The following is a 24,809-nucleotide window of genomic DNA, read 5'->3' as shown; positions in this document are numbered from 1 at the left end:
GCAGCATGGTTGAAGTGCTGCAGAACAGTTACCTGATGCAGTGTCTAGCTGTATGTATCCTTGTGTATGATATAGTATAAACTATATTGAAACATACTGCTGTTGATTCTCAAATTGATTCTCATTATCTTGCTCTGTTCCTTAGGCTCCAAGGTCAGTGCAGCTTGAGGTGTTTTTTGAGACCATTGGTGTGTCTCAGGCTACTTTGCCACTGGTTGAGGCACACCCATCCCCCACCAGACCTGCCTTTTATTTGAGTACATTTTATGGCTGTCATTGACATATTTTATAGTTAATGCTAAAAACAAAGTTTATAAAAGATAGATGTAGATTTTATAAAATGATAAAGACAGAAACGTTTATAATATATAAAAAGCTTATGATAAGTTTGACTTTGTTAAATTTGTTTTTATTTCTTTGCTGTCTGCTGTAAAGAGTATTTCGGTCTTTGAAAATAGCTCTATAAATCCCATGTATTGTTACTGTTACATTACTGCTGCTCTGGAAATATTTTATCTAAATGAAAAATAACATTTAAACCAGCTGTTCTTGAGAATTATTGGGTATACACACTGAAGTCTATCTCTGCTTTGGCAGTATATTTTATATGGAAATCTTAAACTGAAAAAAACAAACAGATATTGTAATTTTCTGAGCAAAAAGGAGATTTTCAGAATCGGTGTCAGTTACAGTGAAAACATATGACACAAACCCTCCACCCAGTTAAAACACACTTCAAATATTCATTAATGTACAGATTTATTCTCATACCATCACAACAGAGTACTGTCTTCAGCTGTGCAACACACACAACAAATCATAAATAAAAAAGAATTGTAGCTGATTTGGCCTGTCAAATGGACCAAAGCAGAGAGTATAATCTCCTGGAAAATAAAGAACATGTCTAATAGAAAGAGCTGGCGATGTTAGCCTGCACCCGCTAGGTGCTGCTGTAGGTAGAGGACTTCTGTTGCCATATCCATAGCACAGACAAAAACTCATTCGGAAAGCAACATCAATGAATTAGCTCCCTGTCCTAAAAATGCTGAAACAACTCCATCTCCTGGTTCATAAAGAAATAAACCTGGAATGGGTATGACTAAAATAACCCATTATCAACTGAACCTGTCTTTATAAACCTGGGAATTCGATTATATTTAATGTAAATGATTATCAAAACAAGCTTGTTAATTGAGTGATTCTGCATTGTGAAATACAACCCAGGTATGTCTAGCTGTACCAAAACAAGGCCTCAGAGGCTTCTGGAAAGAGCAGGAAGAGAAAAATGTGCTTAAAAATGGCCACTTTTGACCCAAAACACAGGCAAAATGTATATGAACAGTGAATGTACAGTAAATGGTTGTCATGGAGATAAATATTTGCACTTAATTTACAGTGTGTAAAATAGAGGCAGAATATTAAAAGACCCATTGCGGCTGTTTTTATCTCAATATCAAATCATTTCTGGGTAACAAATAAGTACCTTAAAGTGACTTTCTTCAATCAAAAAGCGGTCAAAAACAAACTAAAATATCTTCTTAGCAAGAGGAATTTCCTCAAGCAAAAATGTTGCTATGACTGTCTAGGAGTGGCTGAGTGGGGAGGGGGGAACTGAAAACCAGCTATTACTGGCATGTCATCAGGCAGGCCAAAACTCCATTCCACCAAAACAGGCTGACATTTTTCAAACAGCTCTTACACTAAAAGGGCATTATCATAATTTCACAGTACTATTCCAACCTCATAGTGTGAAAATATATATAAAACACAGGAAAAATAAAATGTTGACAGCACTGGACCAAATATCTCTGTGCCTTTCATTCAAGGCAAACAGTTAATTCCCCAAATGGGAAAAATAATGTAGGTTTGATACAGGGCAAGTGAAGGATGTTGGGGAGGCAGACCGTGGCTGGGAGGGTGGGGACCGGGATACAATTAACTGTATAGTACTGCTTGATCACTGGCAACATAAACCGCGGAGTGATGGTCCAAAACACAGTGTCTCCAGGGGCAACTAAATAGATAGCCAGAGTGGAATTAAATGAAACGCCAAATGAAGGCCATCAGTCCTAATCTGTGAGAAAAACCAAACCAAACTTATCTGAAGAAAATGTATTATATTAAACCACCAAAATAACAAGGTTTAGTGGTCAACTCTTCCTAAAGTCTATACCAAAACAAAAGTATGCTCACAATTATCAATCCTTAATTGGTTCAAAGTTGATGGTGAGATTGCTACGAGCATGAAAAGCTGGAATGCATGAAAGTAACATCTCTAGACTTCCACAAAGCTATGGTTAGCTACCTGCACTCGAAGCAAGGTGGTGACGAATAAGAACAGTTACAAAATTCCGTTTATGTTCATGAACCCCAAGACATGAATAGTTGATCTACGAACAATTATGCTGTCCTTAATTGGTCTTAATACCTAGACGTGAGTAGCTGATCTACGAGCAGTAACATTGTCCTCTCAGATCACGACACCATAGACATGAATAGTTGCCACATGAACAACAGTTACAATGTCTCATAAATAAATCCCCTCCTGAGTTCCTGGAGGATGGTACAGTCTGAAAGCAGCACGCCAATGCTTCTCGCAGGGGAGAGGTGGAGGGCAGGGGGGCACTGTAAGGTTGAGATCCTCCTCGCCCACTTCCAGTCCATGACTGAACAGTGAATACCAGCGAGGGACAACAACTGTTTGAGGTCTCTCTCCAGTCCCTGTGTTCAGACCAAATAACCATTGCATCCCATCTACATGTACCCCCCACCCACAAACAACCCAGCCCAGCCCCCTCCTCTCCCCTATCTACTCTGTCACACAGAACGCAACGTGCGTCATACATCGTGGAAGGAGTCTTCTTCAGCCACTGTGGTTCTCCTCTCCCTCACCGCTCTCCACCTCTCCACCCACTTTATGGCCTCAGAGACCACGCAGACAGAGGAAGTGAGGCCCACCAGGAACAGCAGGTCTGGAAGGGAAGAAGAGATGGACTGTTACTATAGCACATATAAACCATTCCCTCCATCACTAACAGACCAGGGTCCGTCTCAGAACAGGAGAGCTGATGTGGGGATCAACCCCTCCTCCCCCGTCCATTCATTACGCAGCAGGTTGCCGAGGTTAGAGCGTTGGGCCAGTAACCGAAAGGTCGCTGGTTTGAATTGAGCAAGTCACTTAACTAATTTGCTCCCAGGGGCGCTGTACAATGGTTTCCATTTCACTCGTGCGTAACAGGACAAATATAAGCACCCTCCAAATGATTCTGATCTAAAAGGCTAAACTGATCCTAGATCAGAACTCCTATTCTGAGACGCTTTATGAATACGGGCCCTGAAGGCTTAGGTTTAATCTTTAGCTCAGTGGGCTAACATGTCTTTCTTACCAAAGATGCTAAGGCTCTCTGTCTGGAAGACACTCTGCAGTGGAGGGAAGTAGATGACCGCCAGCTGGCCCATGATGGAACCCAGCACCGCGTAGCAGAACATCTTGTTACTGCACAGGCCCATCTCATGGACCATACGAGTCTGACAGAGAGATAGAGAAACAGAGACCGTCATCATGAATCAACAACAGGTCCTAGGTGACATGTTTCTGTCCACTAATCTCTCAGATCCTTCATCCTGTACAGGGCACAGCAGTGCACCCACCTGTGAGCGTGAGCTGAGGGCGTTGAACATGTCGAAGAACACAAAGCAGGTGAAGGTCATGGTGGTGTCTCTGGGAGTGATCAGATTGTCCTGAAGCTGAGAGGAGGAGATACAAACACCGTGATGGAAATACAAGTCAACTGATACAGGAAATAGGTAGGGATTGGCTTGGATTCACTATTAAATGTGATCAGTGCGTTTTATTTCTTGGGTTCACGATTTTATTTATCTGAAAACACACATTCCACATCAAAAGTATATCAGCAGACCGCGTCATGACAGTACACAGCAGACCGCGTCATGACAGTACACAGCAGACCGCGTCATGACAGTACACAGCAGACCGCGTCATGACAGTACACAGCAGACCGCGTCATGACAGTACACAGCAGACCGCGTCATGACAGTACACAGCAGACCGCGTCATGACAGTACACAGCAGACCGCGTCATGACAGTACACAGCAGACCGCGTCATGACAGTACACAGCAGACCGCGTCATGACAGTACACAGCAGACCGCGTCATGACAGTACACAGCAGACCGCGTCATGACAGTACACAGCAGACCGCGTCATGACAGTACACAGCAGACCGCGTCATGACAGTACACAGCAGACCGCGTCATGACAGTACACAGCAGACCGCGTCATGACAGTACACAGCAGACCGCGTCATCACAGTACACAGTAGACCGCGTCATCACAGTACACAGCAGACCGCGTCATCACAGTACACAGCAGACCGCGTCATGACAGTACACAGCAGACCGCGTCATGACAGTACACAGCAGACCGCGTCATCACAGTACACAGCAGACCGCGTCATCACAGTACACAGCAGACCGCGTCATGACAGTACACAGCAGACCGCGTCATGACAGTACACAGCAGACCGCGTCATCACAGTACACAGCAGACCGCGTCATCACAGTACACAGCAGACCGCGTCATCACAGTACACAGCAGACCGCGTCATCACAGTACACAGCAGACCGCGTCATGACAGTACACAGCAGACCGCGTCATGACAGTACACAGCAGACCGCGTCATGACAGTACACAGCAGACCGCGTCATCACAGTACACAGCAGACCAATAAACAAACATCAGCCATATTATCAAAGAAGGCAACAATGTCCCGGAGAAAAAAAACATATCTTATGACCACAAAAACAAAAGCAAAAGCAATACTACTGCTCGTCACAGGCCAGTCACAATACTACTGCTCGTCACAGGCCAGTCACAATACTACTGCTCGTCACAGGCCAGTCACAATACTACTGCTCGTCACAGGCCAGTCACAATACTACTGCTCGTCACAGGCCAGTCACAATACTACTGCTCGTCACAGGCCAGTCACAATACTACTGCTCGTCACAGGCCAGTCACAATACTACTGCTCGTCACAGGCCAGTCACAATACTACTGCTCGTCACAGGCCAGTCACAATACTACTGCTCGTCACAGGCCAGTCACAATACTACTGCTCGTCACAGGCCAGTCACAATACTACTGCTCGTCACAGGCCAGTCACAATACTACTGCTCGTCACAGGCCAGTCACAATACTACTGCTCGTCACAGGCCAGTCACAATACTACTGCTCGTCACAGGCCAGTCACAATACTACTGCTCGTCACAGGCCAGTCACAATACTACTGCTCGTCACAGGCCAGTCACAATACTACTGCTCGTCACAGGCCAGTCACAATACTACTGCTCGTCACAGGCCAGTCACAATACTACTGCTCGTCACAGGCCAGTCACAATACTACTGCTCGTCACAGGCCAGTCACAATACTCCTGCTCGTCACAGGCCAGTCACAATACTCCTGCTCGTCACAGGCCAGTCACAATACTCCTGCTCGTCACAGGCCAGTCACAATACTCCTGATTGTAACAGGCCAGTCATAATACTCCTGATTGTAACAGGCCAGTCATAATACTCCTGATTGTAACAGGCCAGTCTTAATACTCCTGATTGTAACAGGCCAGTCATAATACTCCTGATTGTAACAGGCCAGTCTTAATACTCCTGATTGTAACAGGCCAGTCATAATACTCCTGATTGTAACAGGCCAGTCATAATACTCCTGATTGTAACAGGCCAGTCATAATACTCCTGATTGTAACAGGCCAGTCTTAATACTCCTGATTGTAACAGGCCAGTCTTAATACTCCTGATTGTAACAGGCCAGTCTTAATACTCCTGATTGTAACAGGCCAGTCTTAATACTCCTGATTGTAACAGGCCAGTCATAATACTCCTGATTGTAACAGGCCAGTCTTAATACTCCTGATTGTAACAGGCCAGTCATAATACTCCTGATTGTAACAGGCCAGTCATAATAGTGATTGTAACAGGCCAGTCATAATAGTGATTGTAACAGGCCAGTCATAATAGTGATTTGATAGAAGTTTGCTTGCTTTCATGCTTCCCTGAATGATCAAGAACACTACTATGACTACAACTACTTGCCTCTCTCCAGAAGACGAACAGGGTGCCGCATACGATGACGAGTGCCGACACCAGCACCTTGACTAACAGACTGCGTGTGAGGATGCTGTCCCGTACATTCCTCGGAGGCTTCCGGATGACATCCTTATCCACTGGCTCCACTCCCAGACTAAGGATGACAGAGGATTACATGGATTTCCATCTACGGTAATTACCACAAACTATTTTTACACAAAGCATCAGTAATTGTGACTTTAAATCTGGTGGATTTAAATATGAAAGCAGCAGGTAGCCTAGCGGTTAGAGATTTGGGCCAGTAAGCGAAAGCTCACTAGTTTGAGTCCCCAAGCTGACAAAAAAAAATCTGTCGATATGTCCTAATTGCTCCAGGGTTACCGTTATTAATGGCTGACCCTGGCCGTGACCCCACTCTCCGAGCGTTGGGATATGCAAAAAATAAATTTCCATTTCACACAAATGCGTATAATACACACTTGTACATGTGTGAAACAGGACAGATATAATCACCCACCAAATTCTTAAATTATTATTATATAAAATCTTGTGAAACAGAGCAGACCATTTTCATGACAAAAGAATACAGTTCCCATAATGCGTTGTGTAGTGTCACCTCTGAGCGGGAGGTCCGTCCATGATGATGTTGATCCACAGGATCTGCATGGCGTTCAGAGGGTTGGGGAAGTTCATCAGCGTTGCCAGGGAGATGAGGGTGAGCGCTGCAATGCTCCTAGGAAACACAATAATATTTATAAGAAAGTGGCCCATACAGCATTGTTTCAAGGAATCTCTTTATCAAAAAGGTAGCTGTCCATCACTCACGTGCTCAGCTGGAAGCGGACAAAGTTTCTAATGTTGTTGTAAATGCCTTTCCCTTCCTCGATGGCAGACCTAGGACCAAACAGAATGACAGAAATATTAACTCATTTTGCTATCCTAGCAAAGACACATTTCTAGAAATCATGACGGCTTTGAAGCCCAAAAGAATTAGCAAACTGGGTAACAGTATAAAGTGTTACTGCAAACTGTTTCTAAAAGTTTCCTCACAAGATGGTCTGGAAGTCATCATCCACTAGGATCATGTCTGCTGCCTCTTTACAAACGTCAGTGCCAGTCTGGCCCATGGCAACACCGATGTCTGCTGCTTTCAGCGCTACGGCATCATTCACACCATCACCCGTCATCGCCACCACAGCACCAATGTTCTGGAGAGACTGGAATGAGAGAGGGAGCGCGGAGATAGAACAGTCAACCCTTGTAATAAATCCACATTATAGTCATGAATTAAACTCCTGAAAGAACAACAGTTTTTAGTTAATGAATCGAGTTCCCTGATCTTGATTGAACTCATTCCTTTAGATTAAAGGGATCTGAAATGATGGAGTGTATTTTCTAATAATTGTGTGATTTTCATTTTCTTCACTAGCACTCGTAACACTAGTGACTGGAAAACCACCAGGTATACTGTAGACCACAGGTGTCAAACTCATTCCACGGAGGGCCGAGTGTCTGCGGGTTTTCGCTCCTCCCTTGTACTTGATTGATGAATTAACATCACTAATTAGTTAGGAACTCCCCACACCTGGTTGTCTAGGGCTTTATTGAAAGGAAAAACCAAAAACCTGCAGACACTCGGCCCTCCGTGGAATGAGTTTGACACCCCTGCTGTAGACACTTCCCCGTGACTGAATGTCACAAATTGCGGTGGGAGTTTCTAGAGACTTCCCAGGGCTTTGGAGCCACATGTTGCCAGGCCAGGCTCTGCCTACACAGAACGGGCATTCACACATCATCTCATGCCAACTGGCTGACACTTGGCTGGGTTCTCACCTTGACTATCTTCAGTTTGTGTCTGGGGCTGGCCCGGTAGAACACCACGATCTGGAGGAGACATCACCCTGTTAGACATCACCCTGTTCACCCAGCCCTGTTAGACAACACCCTGTTCACCCAGCCCTGTTAGACATCACCCTGTTCACCCAGCCCTGTTAGACATCACCCTGTTCACCCAGCCCTGTTAGACATCACCCTGTTCACCCAGCCCTGTGTTTGAGTGTTTTACAGCTTGATAAGGATGATGTTCACATTTAATAAAAGCTCTGACGAAGGCCAAGTGGGCGACATGTAAGCTTTAACACAAATAAGTGATATCAGCAAGAGCAGCACGTGGGTTTCTCTGTTCTTTGATCAGCAAGAGCAGCACGTGGGTTTCTCTGTTCTTTGATCAGCAAGAGCAGCACGTGGGTTTCTCTGTTCTTTGATCAGCAAGAGCAGCACGTGGGTTTCTCTGTTCTTTGATCAGCAAGAGCAGCACGTGGGTTTCTCTGTTCTTTGATCAGCAAGAGCAGCACGTGGGTTTCTCTGTTCCTTGATGCACATTTACAACGTACATGTGAACGTAATGAAGGTATTCAATTCAATTCCAACAACTTTATTTGTCCACTTAGGACAATTACTATGTGAAGACGGTACACTCTGTATTATTTAAAGAATAAGGATTGTGAGTCAGAGAAAGTCACAGTGTATTAGAGCCTGCGTGTGTTGATATGTTCCTACCCTGGGCACCATCTGAGACAGCTGTTGGAGGTCCATCTGGTCCACCTCCTCTCCAGACAGAGACTGGGAGCCCTTGGTGTAGATTCCCAGACGGCCCGCTGAGGACACACAAGGACACACACGCACGGTCAGATATTGCATCCCCATTTCATCATACGTTTTTGCTAAAAATGTATCTCTGAGGTTGCAAGAGGGAGATTACAAGTTACAAGTGGGGGGAGATTACAAAAGGGAGATTACAAGTTACAAGTGGGGGGAGATTACAAGTTACACGTGGGGGGAGATTACAAGTTACAAGTGGGGGGAGATTACAAGTTACAAGTGGGGGGAGATTACAAAAGGGAGATTACAAGTTACAAGTGGGGGGAGATTACAAGTTACAAGAGGGAGAGAGAGATGAAGATAGAGAGGAAAACAAGCGCGCCTCACCTATGGACACAGCGGTCTCCTGGGAGTCTCCAGTGATCATCTTGATGGCCACTCCTGAGCTGATGAGCGTCCCCACAGCCTCTTTGACCCCTGACCTGGGCGGATCGATGATGCCCACCAGGCCCAGGAACGACAGGTTGCCCATCTCCGAACCCGACGCAAAAGCCAGAACTGCGCCGGAAAACAAGACATTGTTGTTACTTTAGCAATCCTCGAAGGAAAAAAGGTAGGGCTTTACTTGGAATCGGGCCAATGACACTGGCCACTTCCACCAACCTCCCTTTACCTCTGAGGCCCGAGGATCCCATGTAACTCTTCTGCTGCTGGTAGAGCTCCCTCTGCTGGTGGTTGAGAGGTAGTGTTGCACCTTTGCTGTGGTAGTAGCTACAGAAGCGGATGACCTGCTCATAAGCCCCCTTCATGTAATACACACCTGGCTGGTCCTGAGGTAACACATCACCAAGGACAGAAAACACCATGACACATTCATCACACTGAACCTCATAGGACAACACTACTACAGATAGAATGTCTCTTCGCTGTGTCCATGTTACGTAGAAGAAACAGTGAATGTGGAAAGGAGTAAGGGTGTTGGTGCTCTGGACTGACTGACCTGCTGAGTGCGGTGGACACAGCGGACGGCCATCCACTTCTGTTCTGAACTGAAAGGGTTTTCCTCCAGACGTACATACTCCTGCTGCTGCCCTTCAAGACCCATCTGCAGGGAACATACTTTGGTGACCGGCTTCTGTTCATCTTTGTGTGTGTGTGTGTGTGTGTGTGTGTGTGTGTGTGTGTGTGTGTGTGTGTGTGTGTGTGTGTGTGTGTGTGTGCGCGCCAGAGAGAGTGAGCGTGTGATAGTTTCTCCCTCTGGGGACTGGTTCGTTTTCTAGTCACACCCGTAGGAGTGTGTATTCTTGTTGGTGACACACAGTCATCGAACCGAGTCTGGAAGTGTCTCACCCACATACATATGCACACAAACACGAGTTCCAATCTCCAATTGTAATTACGCCAGCGTTGTCAAGTCACACACTGTTACCAAGGCAGTCGCTCCCACAGGGCATGAGACTTGGTCCTGCTAGTCTACTGTTTTTGTCTGTGATACTGTGTAAATAATCTGAAGGGGTCTCACAGACACACATATTTATTTACATTTAACCTTTATTTAACTAGGCAAGTCAGTTAAGAACAAATTCTTATTTACAATGACGGCCTACCAGAATGCAAAAGGCATCCTGCGGAACGGGGGCTAAGATTTTAAAAAATATATATATATATAGGACAAAACACACGTCACGACAAGAGAGACAACACAGCATATAACCCCTGTGTGTTAATAATCTGAAGGGCTCTCACAGACACACATATAACCCCTGTGTGTGAATAATCTGAAGGGGTCACAGACACACACATAACCCCTGTATGTTAATAATCTGAAGGGGTCACAGACACACATATAACCCGTGTGTTAATAATCTGAAGGGCTCTCACAGACACACATAACGCTTGTGTGTGTTTACTGTTTTGTGGCCAGGGCGCTAACGGCATCGGCTAGCAATGAAATGTGTATATACATGTATGTATGTATGTATGTATGTATGTATACCTTCATGGCCAGGGCGATGAGGGCCCCCTCAGTGGGGCGTCCCATCAGGGTGTTGTTCCTGATGACAGCGTCATTGCATATGCAACCAGCCTATCAGAGAGCAGAAGGACAGGCGGTTATGACATCAGATGCTAGCCCAGATCCTTTACCCATGCCGTCGTAGAGGGACAGTTCACCACATGTTCGGTGTCTCTCCGGCGTTATTAAATGAGTGCAGACCAAGTCGTCACTTCAGAGTATTGAGATTTACCCCAATGACCACGTATCTGTCCCAGTTTCTCACCTCTACAATCTTGCTGACGGAGGTGTTTGAGAAGCCGTGGATCTCCTCCCCGTGCAGTAACACCTCCCCGGCTCCATTGTAACCCACGCCCGTCACCTGGCAGAGAGGACAACATGGAGGACACAGCAAAACAATGAAGATCAACAAACATCCCACAAAAATATTTTTGATGTAAACCCTCATTTCACAAGATAAATTGACTTTGAACACATTCTCATTTACGGTAAAGACCTTGCCAGATGACTAAATAACAGTCCTAAACTAGGCATGAGGAACTAGCCTCACACACTGTGTACCTCAACATGTAGTCCATCGGCGGTGAACAGGTGAGTGACGGTCATCTCGTTCTTGGTCAGAGTCCCCGTCTTGTCTGAGCAGATGACGTTGCAGCAGCCTGGATGATGGAGGAAGTGATCGGGTCAAATTAAACTAGACACATACACACACCAAACTGAGTGTTAAAGGCAGAGCTCGGCTACCTCCGCCAGACCCTACCAAGTGTCTCCACGATGGGCAGCTTCTTGACAATGGCCCTCTTCTTGACCATCCTCATCACACCGAGGGCCAAGGTGACCGTCACCACGATGGGTAGACCCTCAGGGATGGCTGCCACCGCCAGGCTGGGGTTAGAGGGGAGGAAGAGGGAGGAGACGAGAGCGGAAAACCGCTAAGTCTTTACTTGAAGAGAGTGCACAGTGTGTGTGTACATTGGCATTCCTACCAACTTTATTCACAACACCTCACTTCACCTTCCAGGTGTGAGAAAAGAACACTTTCACTGTAATGTAAATACAGGTTAACAAGGTTAGCTGCACACCCCGAGGTACTGACGGTGCAAAGAAGTGATGAGGAACGATACAATCTCTGATCTCTTGTGAAAGAGAAAACACTGTCTTGCTAAAATCACCACAATGACGTGACCCCAATTGTGTGATTGTATTACAGGGTTTCCTTTACTTAAAAAATAACAAAATGACTGACATGACAGGAAGTGTAATCTGAACCCTTACACTACTGCGCTCACCTCCGTAACCAGGCACGTGACAACAACCATCAAATCCCCCATTATGCTCTGCTAAACTACTCAGATGTCACACTGAATGAATTCGTGTTATCAAAAGATCTTTCACATGGCATTCTGCCCTGGGGAACACTAAACATACTGTGTTGTTGGATTAGACGTCTATGGTAGAGAATATGCCCATATATTGGGATATGTTGACAATGACAGAAACAACGGCAACACATAATTTATACAAAGCACTGTACTATTTGCATATATGGAACATACAAAATGGGGCTTACCTGACACCGATGGTGAACATGTCTAATAAGTGTTTCCCCTGGAGCCAACCAACCAGCATGATCACCCCTGAAACCCATGGCAACACTCATTAGTGGTGGTTAGCCATGTACTGGCTGGGAGCATTACCACTATATAGACAGCATTACCACTATATAGACAGCATTACCACTATATAGACAGCATTACCACTATATAGACAGCATTAACACTATATAGACAACATTAACTGGCTGGGAGCATTAACTATAGATACAGTACCGTTCAAAAGTTTGGGCTCACTTAGAAATGTCCTTTTTGAAAGACCTTCTAGACCTTGTTAATGTTGTAAATGACTATTGTAGCTGGAAACGGCAGATTTTTTATGGAATAGGCGTACAGAGGCCCATTATCAGCAACCATCACTCCTGTATTCCAATGGCACATTGTGTTAGCTAATCCAAGTTTATCATTTTAAAAAGGCTAATTGATCATTAGAAAACCATTTTGCAATTATGTTAGCACAGCTGAAAACTGTTGTGCTGATTAAAGAAGCAATACAACTGGCCTTCTTTAGACTAGTTGAGTATCTGGAGCATCAGCATTTGTGGGTTTGATTACAGGCTCAAAATGACCAGAAACAAATAACTTTCTTCTGAAACTCATCAGTCTATTCTTGTTCTGAGAAATGAAGGCTATTCCATGCGAGAAATTTCCAAGAAACTGAAGTTCTCGTACAACGCTGTGTACTACTCCCTTCACTGAACAGAGCAAACTGGCTCTAACCAGAATAGAAAGAGGAGTGGGAGGCCCCGGTGCACAACCGAGCAAGAGGACAAGTACATTAGAGTGTCTAGTTTGAGAAACAGGCGCCTCACAAGTCCTCAACTGGCAGCTTCATTAAATAGTACCCGCAAAACACCAGTCTCAACGTCAACAGTGAAGAGGCGACTTCGGGATGCTGGCCTTCTAGGCAGAGTTCCTCTGTCCAGTGTCTGTGTTCTTTTGCCCAGCTTAATCTTTTCTTTTTCTTTGCAACTCTGCCTAGAAGGCCAGCATCCCAGAGTCACCTCTTCACTGTTGACGTTGAGATGGTCTTTTGCAGGTACTATTTAAATGAACAATAATAGAGACTGACGAGTTTCAGAAGAAAGTTATTTGTTTCTGGTCATTTTGAGCCTGTAATCAAACCCACAAATGCTGATGCTCCAGATACTCAACTAGTCTAAAGAAGGCCAGTTGTATTGCTTCTTTAAATGAGCACAACAGTTTTCAGCTGTGCTAACATAATTGCCAAAGGTTTCCTAATGATCAATTAGCCTTTTAAAATGATAAACTTGGATTAGCTAACACAACGTGCCATTGGAACACAGGAGTGATGGTTGCTGATAATGGGCCTCTGTACGCCTATGTAGATACTCCATAAAAAAATATAAAAATCTGCCGTTTCCAGCTACAATAGTCATTTACAACATTAACAATGTCTAGACTGTATTTCTGATCAATTTTAAATGGACAAAACAAGGACATTTCTAAGTGACCACACACACAAATATATATATACACACATGATTAACTGGCTGGGAGCATTAACAGTCTCAGGGTTCTCCCCAGGATTTTTTAACAAGGTGGTGTTGCTGAGTTTTTCAACACCTGTAACTGCCATTTCATGCAATCTAGAGCAAAAAAAATGCCTTAAATGATAAATAAGTAAAAAAAATATATAATTCATTATATATTTTTATGATTATATAGTGGCGCTGCCAGCCCGGGAAGGTGGCGCACTGCCCGTCTTACATTCTTTGGGGGGGAACTCTGAGTATACAATATACCTGTATATACAGTATAAACTGGCTTGGAGCAGTATATATACACAGTATAAACTGGCTTGGAGCAGTATATATATACACAGTATAAACTGGCTTGGAGCAGTATATATATACACAGTATAAACTGGCTTGGAGCAGTATATATATACACAGTATAAACTGGCTTGGAGCAGTATATATATACACAGTATAAACTGGCTTGGAGCAGTATATATAGACAGTATAAACTGGCTTGGAGTAGTATATATACACACAGTATAAACTGGCTTGGAGCAGTATATATATACACAGTATAAACTGGCTTGGAGCAGTATATATATACACAGTATAAACTGGCTTGGAGCAGTATATATATACACAGTATAAACTGGCTTGGAGCAGTATATATATACACAGTATAAACTGGCTTGGAGCAGTATATATATACACAGTATAAACTGGCTTGGAGTAGTATATATACACACAGTATAAACTGGCTTGGAGCAGTATATATATACACAGTATAAACTGGCTTGGAGCAGTATATATATACACAGTATAAACTGGCTTGGAGCAGTATATATACACAGTATAAACTGGCTTGGAGCAGTATATATAGACAGTATAAACTGGCTTGGAGTAGTATATATACACACAGTATAAACTGGCTTGGAGCAGTATATATACACAGTATAAACTGGCTTGGAGCAGTATATATATACACAGTATAAACTGGCTTGGAGCAGTATATATATACACAGTATAAACTGGCTTGGAGCAGTATATATATACACAGTATAAACTGGCTTGGAGCAGTATATATACACAGTATAAACTGGCTTGGAGCAGTATATATAGACAGAATAAACTGGCTTGGAGCAGTATATATACACAGTATAAACTGGCTTGGAGCAGTATATATACACAGTATAAACTGGCTTGGAGCAGTATATATACACACAGTATAAACTGGCTTGGAGCAGTATATATACACACAGTATAAACTGGCTTGGAGCAGTATATATACACACAGTATAAACTGGCTTGGAGCAGTATATATACACACAGTATAAACTGGCTTGGAGTAGTATATATACACACAGTATAAACTGGCTTGGAGCAGTATATTTACACAGTATAAACTGGCTTGGAGCAGTATATACAGTTGAAGTCGGAAGTTTACATACACTTAGGTTGGTGTCATTAAAACTCGTTTCTCAACCACTCCACAAATTTCTTGTTAACAAACTATAGTTTTGGCAAGTCGGTTAGGACATCTACTTTGTGCATGACACAAGTCATTTTTCCAACAATTGTTTACAGACAGATTATTTCACTTATAATTCATTGTATCACAATTCCAGTGGGTCAGAAGTTTACATACAGTAAGTTGACTGTGCCTTTAAACAGCTTGGAACATTCCAGTAAATTATGTCATGCTTTAGAAGATTCTGATAAATTATGTCAATTAGCCTGAGTCAATTAGAGGTGTACCTGTGGATGTATTTCAAGGCCTACCTTCAAACTCAGTGCCTCTTTGCTTGACATCATGGGAAAATCAAAAGAAATCAGCCAAGACCTCAGAACAAAAAATTGTAGACCTCCACAAGTCTGGTTCATCCTTGGAAGCAATTTCCAAACGCCTGAAGGTACCACGTTCATCTGTACAAACAATAGTACGCAAGTATAAACACCATGGGACCACCTAGCCGTCATACCGCTCAGGAAGGAGACGCGTTCTGTCTCCTAGAGATTAACATACTTTGGTGCGAAAAGTGCAAATCAATCCCAGAAAAACAGCAAAGGACCTTGTGAAGATGCTGGAGTAAACACGTACAAAGGTATCTATATCCACAGTAAAACGAGTCATATATCGACATAACATGAAAGGCCGCTCAGCAAGGAAGAAGCCACTGCTCCAAAACCACCATAAAAAACTGCACATGGGGACAAAGATCGTACTTTTTGGAGAAATATCCGCTGGTCTGATGAAACAAAAGCAGAACTGTTTGGCAATAATGACCATTGTTATGTTTGGAGGAAAAAGGGGAGGCTTGCAAGCCGAAGAACACCATCCAAACCATGAAGCACGGGGGTGGCAGCATCATGTTGTGGGGGTGCTTTGCTGCAGGAGGGACTGGTGCACTTCACAAAATAGATTGCATATTGAGGAAGGAAAAGTATGTGGATATATTGAAGCAACATCAAGACATCAGTCAGGAAGTTAAAGCTTGGTTGCAAATAGGTCTTCCAAATGGACAATGACCCCAAGCATACTTCCAAAGTTGTGGCAAAATGGCTTAAGGACAACAAAGTCAAGGTATTGGAGTGGCCATCACAGAGCCCTGACCTCAATCCCATAGAAAACTTGTGGACAGAACTGAAAAAGCGTGTGCGAGCAAGAAGGCCTACAAACTTGACTCAGTTACAGCAGTTCTGTCAGGAGGAATGGGCCAAAATTCACCCAACATTGTGGGAAGCTTGTGGAAGGCTACCCGAAACGTTTGACCCAAGTTAAACGATTTAAAGGCAATGCTACCAAATACTAATTGAGTCTGTCAACTTCTGACCCACTGGGAATGTGATGAAATAAATAAAAGCTGAAATAAAATCATGCTCTCTACTATTATTTTGACATTTCACATTCTTAAAATAAAGTGGTGATCCTAACTGACCTAAAATAGGGAATTTTTACTCAGATTAAATGTCAGGAATTGTGAGAAAACTGAGTTAAAATGTATTTGGCTAAGGTGTATGTAAACTTCTGACTTCAACTGGCTTGGAGCAGTATATATACATATATACAGTGGGGCAAAAAAGTATTTAGTCAGCCACCAATTGTGTAAGTTCTCCCACTTAAAAAGATGAGGCCTGTAATTTTCATCATAGGTACACTTCAACTATGACAGACAAAATGAGAGAAAAAAATCCAGAAAATCACATTGTAGGATTTTTTATGAATTTATTTGCAAATTATGGTGGAAAATAGGTATTTGGTCAATAACAAAAGTTTCTCAATACTTTGTTATATACCCTTTGTTGGCAATGACAGAGGTCAAACGTTTTCTGTAAGTCTTCACAAGGTTTTCACACACTGTTGCTGGTATTTTGACCCATTCCTCCATGCAGATCTCCTGTTTTGGGGCTGTTGCTGGGCAACACGGACTTTCAACTCCCTCCAAAGATTTTCTATGGGGTTGAGATCTGGAGACTGGCTAGGCCACTCCAGGACCTTGAAATGCTTCTTACGAAGCCACTCCTTCGTTGCCCGGGCGGTGTGTTTGGGATCATTGATCATGATGTTTCCACCCCCATGCTTCACAGTAGGTATGGTGTTCTTTGGATGCAACTCAGCATTCTTTGTCCTCCAAACACAACAAGTTGAGTTTTTACCAAAAAGTTATATTTTGGTTTCATCTGACCATATGGCATTCTCCCAATCTTCTTCTGGATCATCCAAATGCTCTCTAGCAAACTTCAGACGGGCCTGGACATGTACTGGCTTAAGCAGGGGGACACGTCTGGCACTGCAGGATTTGAGTCCCTGGCGGTGTAGTGTGTTACTGATGGTAGGCTTTGTTACTTTGGTCCCAGCTCTCTGCAGGTCATTCACTAGGTCCCGCCCGTGTGGTTCTGGGATTTTTGCTCACCGTTCTTGTGATCATTTTGACCCCACGGGGTGAGATCTTGCGTGGAGCCCCAGATCGAGGGAGATTATCAGTGGTCTTGTATGTCTTCCATTTCCTAATAATTGCTCCCACAGTTGATTTCTTCAAACCAAGCTGCTTACCTATTGCATATTCAGTCTTCCCAGCCTGGTGCAGGTCTACAATTTTGTTTCTGGTGTCCTTTGACAGCTCTTTGGGTCTTGGCCATAGTGGAGTTTGGAGTGTGACTGTTTGAGGTTGTGGACAGGTGTCTTTTATACTGATAACAAGTTCAAACAGGTGCCATTAATACAGGTAACGAGTGGAGGACAGAGGAGCCTCTTAAAGAAGAAGTTACAGGTCTGTGAGAGCCAGAAATCTTGCTTGTTTGTAGGTGACCAAATACTTATTTTCCACCATATTTTGCAAATAAATTCATAAAAAATCCTACAATGTGATTTTCTGGATTTTTTCCCCCTCATTTTGTCTGTCATAGTTGAAGTGTACCTATGATGAAAATTACAGGCCTCTCTCATCTTTTTAAGTGGGAGAACTTGCACAATTGGTGGCTGACTAAATACTTTTTTGCCCCACTGTATATATACACACACATACATATATATACATACACACACACACACACACAACTGTACATGCCATTTAGCAGACACTGAGTATCCAAAGCGACTTACAGTCATGCGTGGATACATTTTACATATGGGTGTTTCCTGGGAATCGAACCCACCAATCATGGCGTTGCAAGCGCCATGCTCTACCTACTGAGCCATTCAGGACCACGAGAACATGTGCACATTTGAGAACAACAAGAAATATGTAGTACCTATGATTCCAAAGGAATAAAGCGAGAGCTGTTTTCCAAGCAGGTCCATGCTTTTCTGTAAAGGCGTTTTAGGGGCCTCCTCTGCTTGCATCATCTTAAAAACCTCTCCAAATTCAGAATTTTCTCCTGTTCCTATGACGATACCCTATAATACAAAAACAAAAAAGTTACACAATGATATAAGACGCTATTAATCACAATCTGTAACTTTAATTTCCAGCCAGAAGTGCTGCTCCATAACTTATTGGTAAACTGTTGGGATGGGTCATGTGACATTGTGGTCAACCATGACCTTCAACAGACATCCTAGGTACCTTGGCTTTGCCACATCGCACCAGGGTTCCCATGAAGGCCACATTGCTGCGGGAGGTGATGTCATTGTTGGTGGGCTGGTGGGACGTGGACTTGGAGCAGGGCGTGGTCTCTCCCGTCAGACTGGACTCATCCACTGATAGGTCAGTTGCCTGGGAGAGAGAGGGGGTGAAAGGTTTGCCAGTCACTTCAGCAATTCTTTTGCTGCCAGCTTTTTTTGTTGAGTAGAGCTAGTGAAGTCCCACCCATTGCAGATCTATGTTTATGTGTAAGAGTGAGAACGACAGTATCTCTTACAGCTTCTTAACAGGTGTGAGTGTATAACACACCTCAAAGAGTCGTAGATCAGCCGGGACTCTCTCCCCAACAGAGAGACAGACAGTGTCTCCAGGGACCAACTCCCGAGCCAGCATGCGCTCCAGATGTCCTTCCCTCACACTAGAGGGGGGAGAGATGGAGAGAGACAGAAACGGGGAGAGCGAGACAGAGAGCGAGACAGAGAGCGAGAGAGACAGAAGAGGGAATTGAACTGTAATCAGCAATGACCATGCTAATGCTACAGTATGCAAGCTATCCTGCACTATGCTAGTTCCACCACCAGCATCCAAGGGCAACAGCTTGTAGCAGCCTGGGGATATGGAAGAGAGTGTGTGTGTGTGAGTATTTTGAGGGGGGGGGGGGGGGATCTTGTGTTTGAAGTGCAAATCTGGCCCTCTGGATCCTGTTTGAAGTGGAAATTACATCCATTTCTCCATGTCCCCTTTACAGTTCTTTCAGGAGGCACCAGTGCTTTCTTTATCCCAGGATGTGTGCACTAAGTCTATGGGAGTGACGTTGGTCCTAAGCTGCTTCCACTGTCATGTTTGACTGTCATTCCATATGTAGATTCCTTTAGTGATGGGTGAGTAAGAAAAACATAGCAGAGAGCATTGGAGCTGAGCGAGGCAGTGCTCACCAGTGGCATTCTGGAGGCACAAGTTTTCCCAGCTCTTCAAGGGACTTCTCGGAGCGGTATTCCTTCAGAGAAACAGAGCGAGCATAGCTGAAACAACTCTCTACGAATGGCTTTGATCAGTTTTCATGCCCCTCATAAATGATGGAACAGCAATGCATTTCCAATGTTCTCTCTACGGAGACGAGCCCCCCCCCCCCCCCCTCCCCCGTCTGTTTTGTTCCACTGTGATCTGTTTGGCATCTGGCTTTGTGCTCTGAGAATACACCATGACATCTGCAGAGAAACACACTGACTGACTCCCTGTCACAACTAACACAGTTCACAGAGTGAAGGCAAATAAAGAAGTCTCACCTGGACAAAGGCAACTGTAACCACTATTATAATGGCCTGTCAAGGAGAAAAAGAGGGGTGAGGGAGAGAGAGAGAGATATAATAGGTTAGCGCTTAACTCTCCATTCTCTGTAGTACCCAGTCTAATCCGTTGTCAGACACATTTCTGGAGCACCATGGAATTACTCACAGTACTAAATGGTATACTATAAATAACCTGTGGGGTGATGAGGTTCCTTACCACTGTGATGCTGATGGCATCATCAAACTGGTGCATGAGCACACTGATGACAGCAGAGGCCAGTAGCAACATGATGAGAGGATCCTTAAACTGGGGGAGCGAGAGAGGGAGAGGGAGAGAGAGAGAGAGAGAGAGGGAGAGGGAGAATACCATCATTGAGCTGTTGCACTGCACGATCAATACCAACGTTCCACATCTGATGTGATTGGTAGTGACTTGTGTGAGTGTGTGTGACTGAATGAGTGAGTGAGCGACTATATAGAAGAGACACAAAATAAGGGTCTCTGTACAGAGAAAGTCAGAAGCCCATTCATTTGTCAAACAAGGTCCTGGAAGCTGCCGGAAGGTTGTCAGACACACATAAGGTATATACTGTATCTGAATGACACAGTAATACTTTCAATGACACGGCAGAGAGAGAAGAGAGAAGAGAGAGAGAGAAATGGCTGAATGTAGCCTGGTTCCTCTCTGGTTTCTTCCTAGGTTCCTGCCTTTTTAGGGAGCTTTTCCTAGCCACCGTGCTTCTACATCTGCATTGCTTGGTGTTTGGGGTTTTAGGCTGACTTTAGAGGCGAGGGGAGACTGACTAATCTACAAATCACCTTGCATCATAAATAACTACTCAATATTATTTGCAGATCAGTCAGTCGGTCACAATTGACCCATTATACATCATGGCTTCGATGCTCTCAAATACGGCCACTGACTGCACAGTGGGAGTACAGGCCCAATCTGTCATGTCTGGGCAAGACACTAATTAGCCAGCCAATGGCGCTGTCGCTCCCTTTGCCAGGACAATTGAGGCGGCATGGCGAGCGGACAAAGCACTGAGTCTACAGTAATTAATGTGTTCAATACGTACATGGTGGTTCAAAATCAGGTAGGAGTGACAGTGTTTGATTAAAGGCCTCCAGAGTCCTGGTTTCTTGGTTACTTCTGACAGGAACAGGAAGAGATGGATTCAACACCACTATGTACCCACCGTCGGCCTCTCAGAGAGATGGATTCAACACCACTATGTACCCACCGTCGGCCTCTCAGAGAGATGGATTCAACACCACTATGTACCCACCGTCTGCCTCTCAGAGAGATGGATTCAACACCACTATGTACCCACTGTCTGCCTCTCAGAGAGATGGATTCAACACCACTATGTACCCACCGTCTGCCTCTCAGAGAGATGGATTCAACACCACTATGTACCCACTGTCTGCCTCTCAGAGAGATGGATTCAACACCACTATGTACCCACCGTCGGCCTCTCAGAGAGATGGATTCAACACCACTATGTACCCACTGTCTGCCTCTCAGAGAGATGGATTCAACACCACTATGTACCCACCGTCGGCCTCTCAGAGAGATGGATTCAACACCACTATGTACCCACCGTCTGCCTCTCAGAGAGATGGATTCAACACCACTATGTACCCACCGTCGGCCTCTCAGAGGGATGGATTCAACACCACTATGTACCCACCGTCGGCCTCTCAGAGAGATGGATTCAACACCACTATGTACCCACTGTCTGCCTCTCAGAGGGATGGATTCAACACCACTATGTACCCACTGTCGGCCTCTCAGAGAGATGGATTCAACACCACTATGTACCCACCGTCTGCCTCTCAGAGAGATGGATTCAACACCACTATGTACCCACCGTCGGCCTCTCAGAGAGATGGATTCAACACCACTATGTACCCACTGTCGGCCTCTCAGAGGGATGGATTCAACACCACTATGTACCCACCGTCTGCCTCTCAGAGAGATGGATTCAACACCACTATGTACCCACTGTCTGCCTCTCAGAGGGATGGATTCAACACCACTATGTACCCACTGTGTGCCTCTCAGAGAGATGGATTCAACACCACTATGTACCCACCGTCGGCCTCTCAGAGAGATGGATTCAACACCACTATGTACCCACTGTCTGCCTCTCAGAGAGATGGATTCAACACCACTATGTACCCATTGTCAGCCTCTCAAAGGGATGGATTCAACACCAATAGGTACAGTGCTTTTTAGAGCACAGTCTGATAACAGTGATAAATGACTCTTCACGCCACCAGTTTATCCTCTGGGATGCTAAAAACGGATGAAAATCTGTAGCGGCAACGAGGTGCAGCGACGCGGGAGATAATGATGATGATGCCAAACTAAAGCCTTGTGCTGCTTTCTCACTTTGCTGCTAAAAATACTGGTGAGAAGATCACACACACACAAAATTTGGATCTGAGCTGATGGTGGGATCCTCCAGGAGACAGGGAGAGATGGAGCTGAGCTGATGGTGGGATCCTCCAGGAGACAAGGGAGAGATGGAGCTGAGCTGATGGTGGGATCCTCCAGGAGACAAGGGAGAGATGGAGCTGAGCTGATGGTGGGATTCTCCAGGAGACAGGGAGAGATGGAGCTGAGCTGATGGTGGGAACCTCCAGGAGACAAGGGAGAGATGGAGCTGAGCTGATGGTGGGAGCCTCCAGGAGACAGGGAGAGATGGAGCTGAGCTGATGGTGGGAGCCTCCAGGAGACAGGGAGAGATGGAAGCTGAGCTGATGGTGGGAACCTCCAGGAGACAGGGAGAGATGGCGCTGAGCTGATGGTGGGATCCTCCAGGAGACAGGGAGAGATGGAGCTGAGCTGATGGTGGGAGCCTCCAGGAGACAGGGAGAGATGGAGCTGAGCTGATGGTGGGATCCTCCAGGAGACAGGGAGAGATGGAACTGAGCTGATGGTGGGAGCCTCCAGGAGACAGGGAGAGATGGAACTGAGCTGATGGTGGGAGCCTCCAGGAGACAGGGAGAGATGGAACTGAGCTGATGGTGGGAGCCTCCAGGAGACAGGGAGAGATGGAGCTGAGCTGATGGTGGGATCCTCCAGGAGACAGGGAGAGATGGAGCTGAGCTGATGGTGGGATCCTCCAGGAGACATGGGAGAGATGGAGCTGAGCTGATGGTGGGATCCTCCAGGAGACAGGGAGAGATGGAGCTGAGCTGATGGTGGGATCCTCCAGGAGACAGGGAGAGATGGAGCTGAGCTGATGGTGGGATCCTCCAGGAGACATGGGAGAGATGGAGCTGAGCTGATGGTGGGATCCTCCAGGAGACAGGGAGAGATGGAGCTGAGCTGATGGTGGGATCCTCCAGGAGACAGGGAGAGATGGAGCTGAGCTGATGGTGGGATCCTCCAGGAGACATGGGAGAGATAGAGCTGAGCTGATGGTGGGATCCTCCAGGAGACAGGGAGAGATGGAGCTGAGCTGATGGTGGGAGCCTCCAGGAGACAGGGAGAGATGGAGCTGAGCTGATGGTGGGAGCCTCCAGGAGACAGGGAGAGATGAAGCTGAGCTGATGGTGGGATCCTCCAGGAGACAGGGAGAGTACCACATTGCTGCTCTGTTCTGTACAGATAACCTGCCTGATTGGCACAGCTCAAACTAGTGACAGATTAAAGACCCGAATGTTTGTAGCTCTTCACTCAATGTGTGTGTGTGTGTGTGTGTGTGTGTGTGTGTGTGTGTGTGTGTGTGTGTGGCAATACTGCTTCTGACAGATATCACACACACACCAACAAATTAGCTAGCTAGACTGGACCATCTCTGGTAGTTCAGTAACTCAGTAAAGGCGTGTCAGGCCTCAAGCCATAATACAGAGGATGAATCTGATCTGACAACACAGAGGAATCTGATCTGACAACACAGAGGAATCTGATCTGACAACAGAGGAGGAATCTGATCTGACAACAGAGAGGAATCTGATCTGACAACAGAGAGGAATCAGTGGAGTGGGGGAATGGCACCCTCCTAATTCAGACGATAGGGAGGGATGAATACAATGGTGGTGAATGAATACCGTGATTAATATTCTAGATAATTGTTCTATGTAATCTTGAGTAGTGCCCTGTACTGGGCAGTACTGCCTTTCTATGGATGCTGACCCTGTCACCTAGGGGAGTTAGGTTTGGGTCTTAAGCGTTCTGGGACAAATGATGTTGAGAAAATACCATCAAATATGGAATGGAGAATGGAAAATGGTGTTACAGATAGAAGAACCTGGTTCAATCTGGCTAGATCCAAAGTGCCTATGTAATTATGATCAGTACTTTAAAAAAAAAATATATATATATACACATTTAAAAAAAGGATTTCCCCCTGCAATTTAAACCAACCAAAGCTCCGAAGTACAGCAATGGCTCATGGCATAATTACATATTTTTCAATATGTTTCCATGGCAACAGGAGGCTGCATCTCACGTCAACCACGTGATGAGTAAGTGGCTGATCTTTCTTCTTCAGCAGGGTGTCAAAGGGGGTGAAACAAAGAAGGAACAGAGAGAGGGGGGTGAGAGAGGGGGTGGGGGAGGAGAGAGCGAGAGAGAGAGCGGGGGAGAGAG

At 45.0% G+C, this 24,809-nt stretch overlaps 1 protein-coding gene across 3 annotated transcripts in view; it reads right to left on the bottom strand.

The window, feature by feature from the left end:
- Positions 1–740: 740 nt before the first annotated feature.
- The window catches only part of atp2c1 (ATPase secretory pathway Ca2+ transporting 1), a 41,052-nt gene continuing 16,983 nt past the window's right edge, over positions 741–24,809 (bottom strand). For 2 of the 3 annotated variants that reach the window (XM_038976705.1, XM_038976706.1), the window contains exons 4-26: positions 20,421–20,510; positions 20,201–20,236; positions 19,850–19,911; positions 19,224–19,332; positions 18,897–19,046; positions 18,583–18,727; positions 12,310–12,376; positions 11,500–11,624; positions 11,301–11,398; positions 11,005–11,100; positions 10,722–10,811; positions 9,726–9,830; positions 9,399–9,555; positions 9,113–9,283; positions 8,684–8,781; positions 7,958–8,008; positions 7,175–7,341; positions 6,950–7,018; positions 6,741–6,857; positions 6,131–6,278; positions 3,652–3,747; positions 3,387–3,528; positions 741–2,972 (exon numbers count right to left, since the gene is read on the bottom strand). In XM_038976705.1, the coding sequence (XP_038832633.1) occupies positions 2,839–2,972; positions 3,387–3,528; positions 3,652–3,747; positions 6,131–6,278; positions 6,741–6,857; positions 6,950–7,018; positions 7,175–7,341; positions 7,958–8,008; positions 8,684–8,781; positions 9,113–9,283; positions 9,399–9,555; positions 9,726–9,830; positions 10,722–10,811; positions 11,005–11,100; positions 11,301–11,398; positions 11,500–11,624; positions 12,310–12,376; positions 18,583–18,727; positions 18,897–19,046; positions 19,224–19,332; positions 19,850–19,911; positions 20,201–20,236; positions 20,421–20,510 (2,523 nt within the window). In that variant the 3' untranslated portion in view covers positions 741–2,838. Of the gene's footprint in view, positions 2,973–3,386; positions 3,529–3,651; positions 3,748–6,130; positions 6,279–6,740; positions 6,858–6,949; positions 7,019–7,174; positions 7,342–7,957; positions 8,009–8,683; positions 8,782–9,112; positions 9,284–9,398; positions 9,556–9,725; positions 9,831–10,721; positions 10,812–11,004; positions 11,101–11,300; positions 11,399–11,499; positions 11,625–12,309; positions 12,377–18,582; positions 18,728–18,896; positions 19,047–19,223; positions 19,333–19,849; positions 19,912–20,200; positions 20,237–20,420; positions 20,511–24,809 lie in introns of those variants that run through there. The other variant, XM_038976707.1, reaches the window with a different exon arrangement.

The sequence above is a fragment of the Salvelinus namaycush genome, chromosome 37 (genome assembly GCF_016432855.1).
Source record: "Salvelinus namaycush isolate Seneca chromosome 37, SaNama_1.0, whole genome shotgun sequence".
In the NCBI taxonomy this organism is placed as follows: domain Eukaryota; kingdom Metazoa; phylum Chordata; class Actinopteri; order Salmoniformes; family Salmonidae; genus Salvelinus; species Salvelinus namaycush.
Note: the sequence above shows the minus strand (reverse complement) of the source record. Positions and strands in the feature narration are given on the sequence as shown.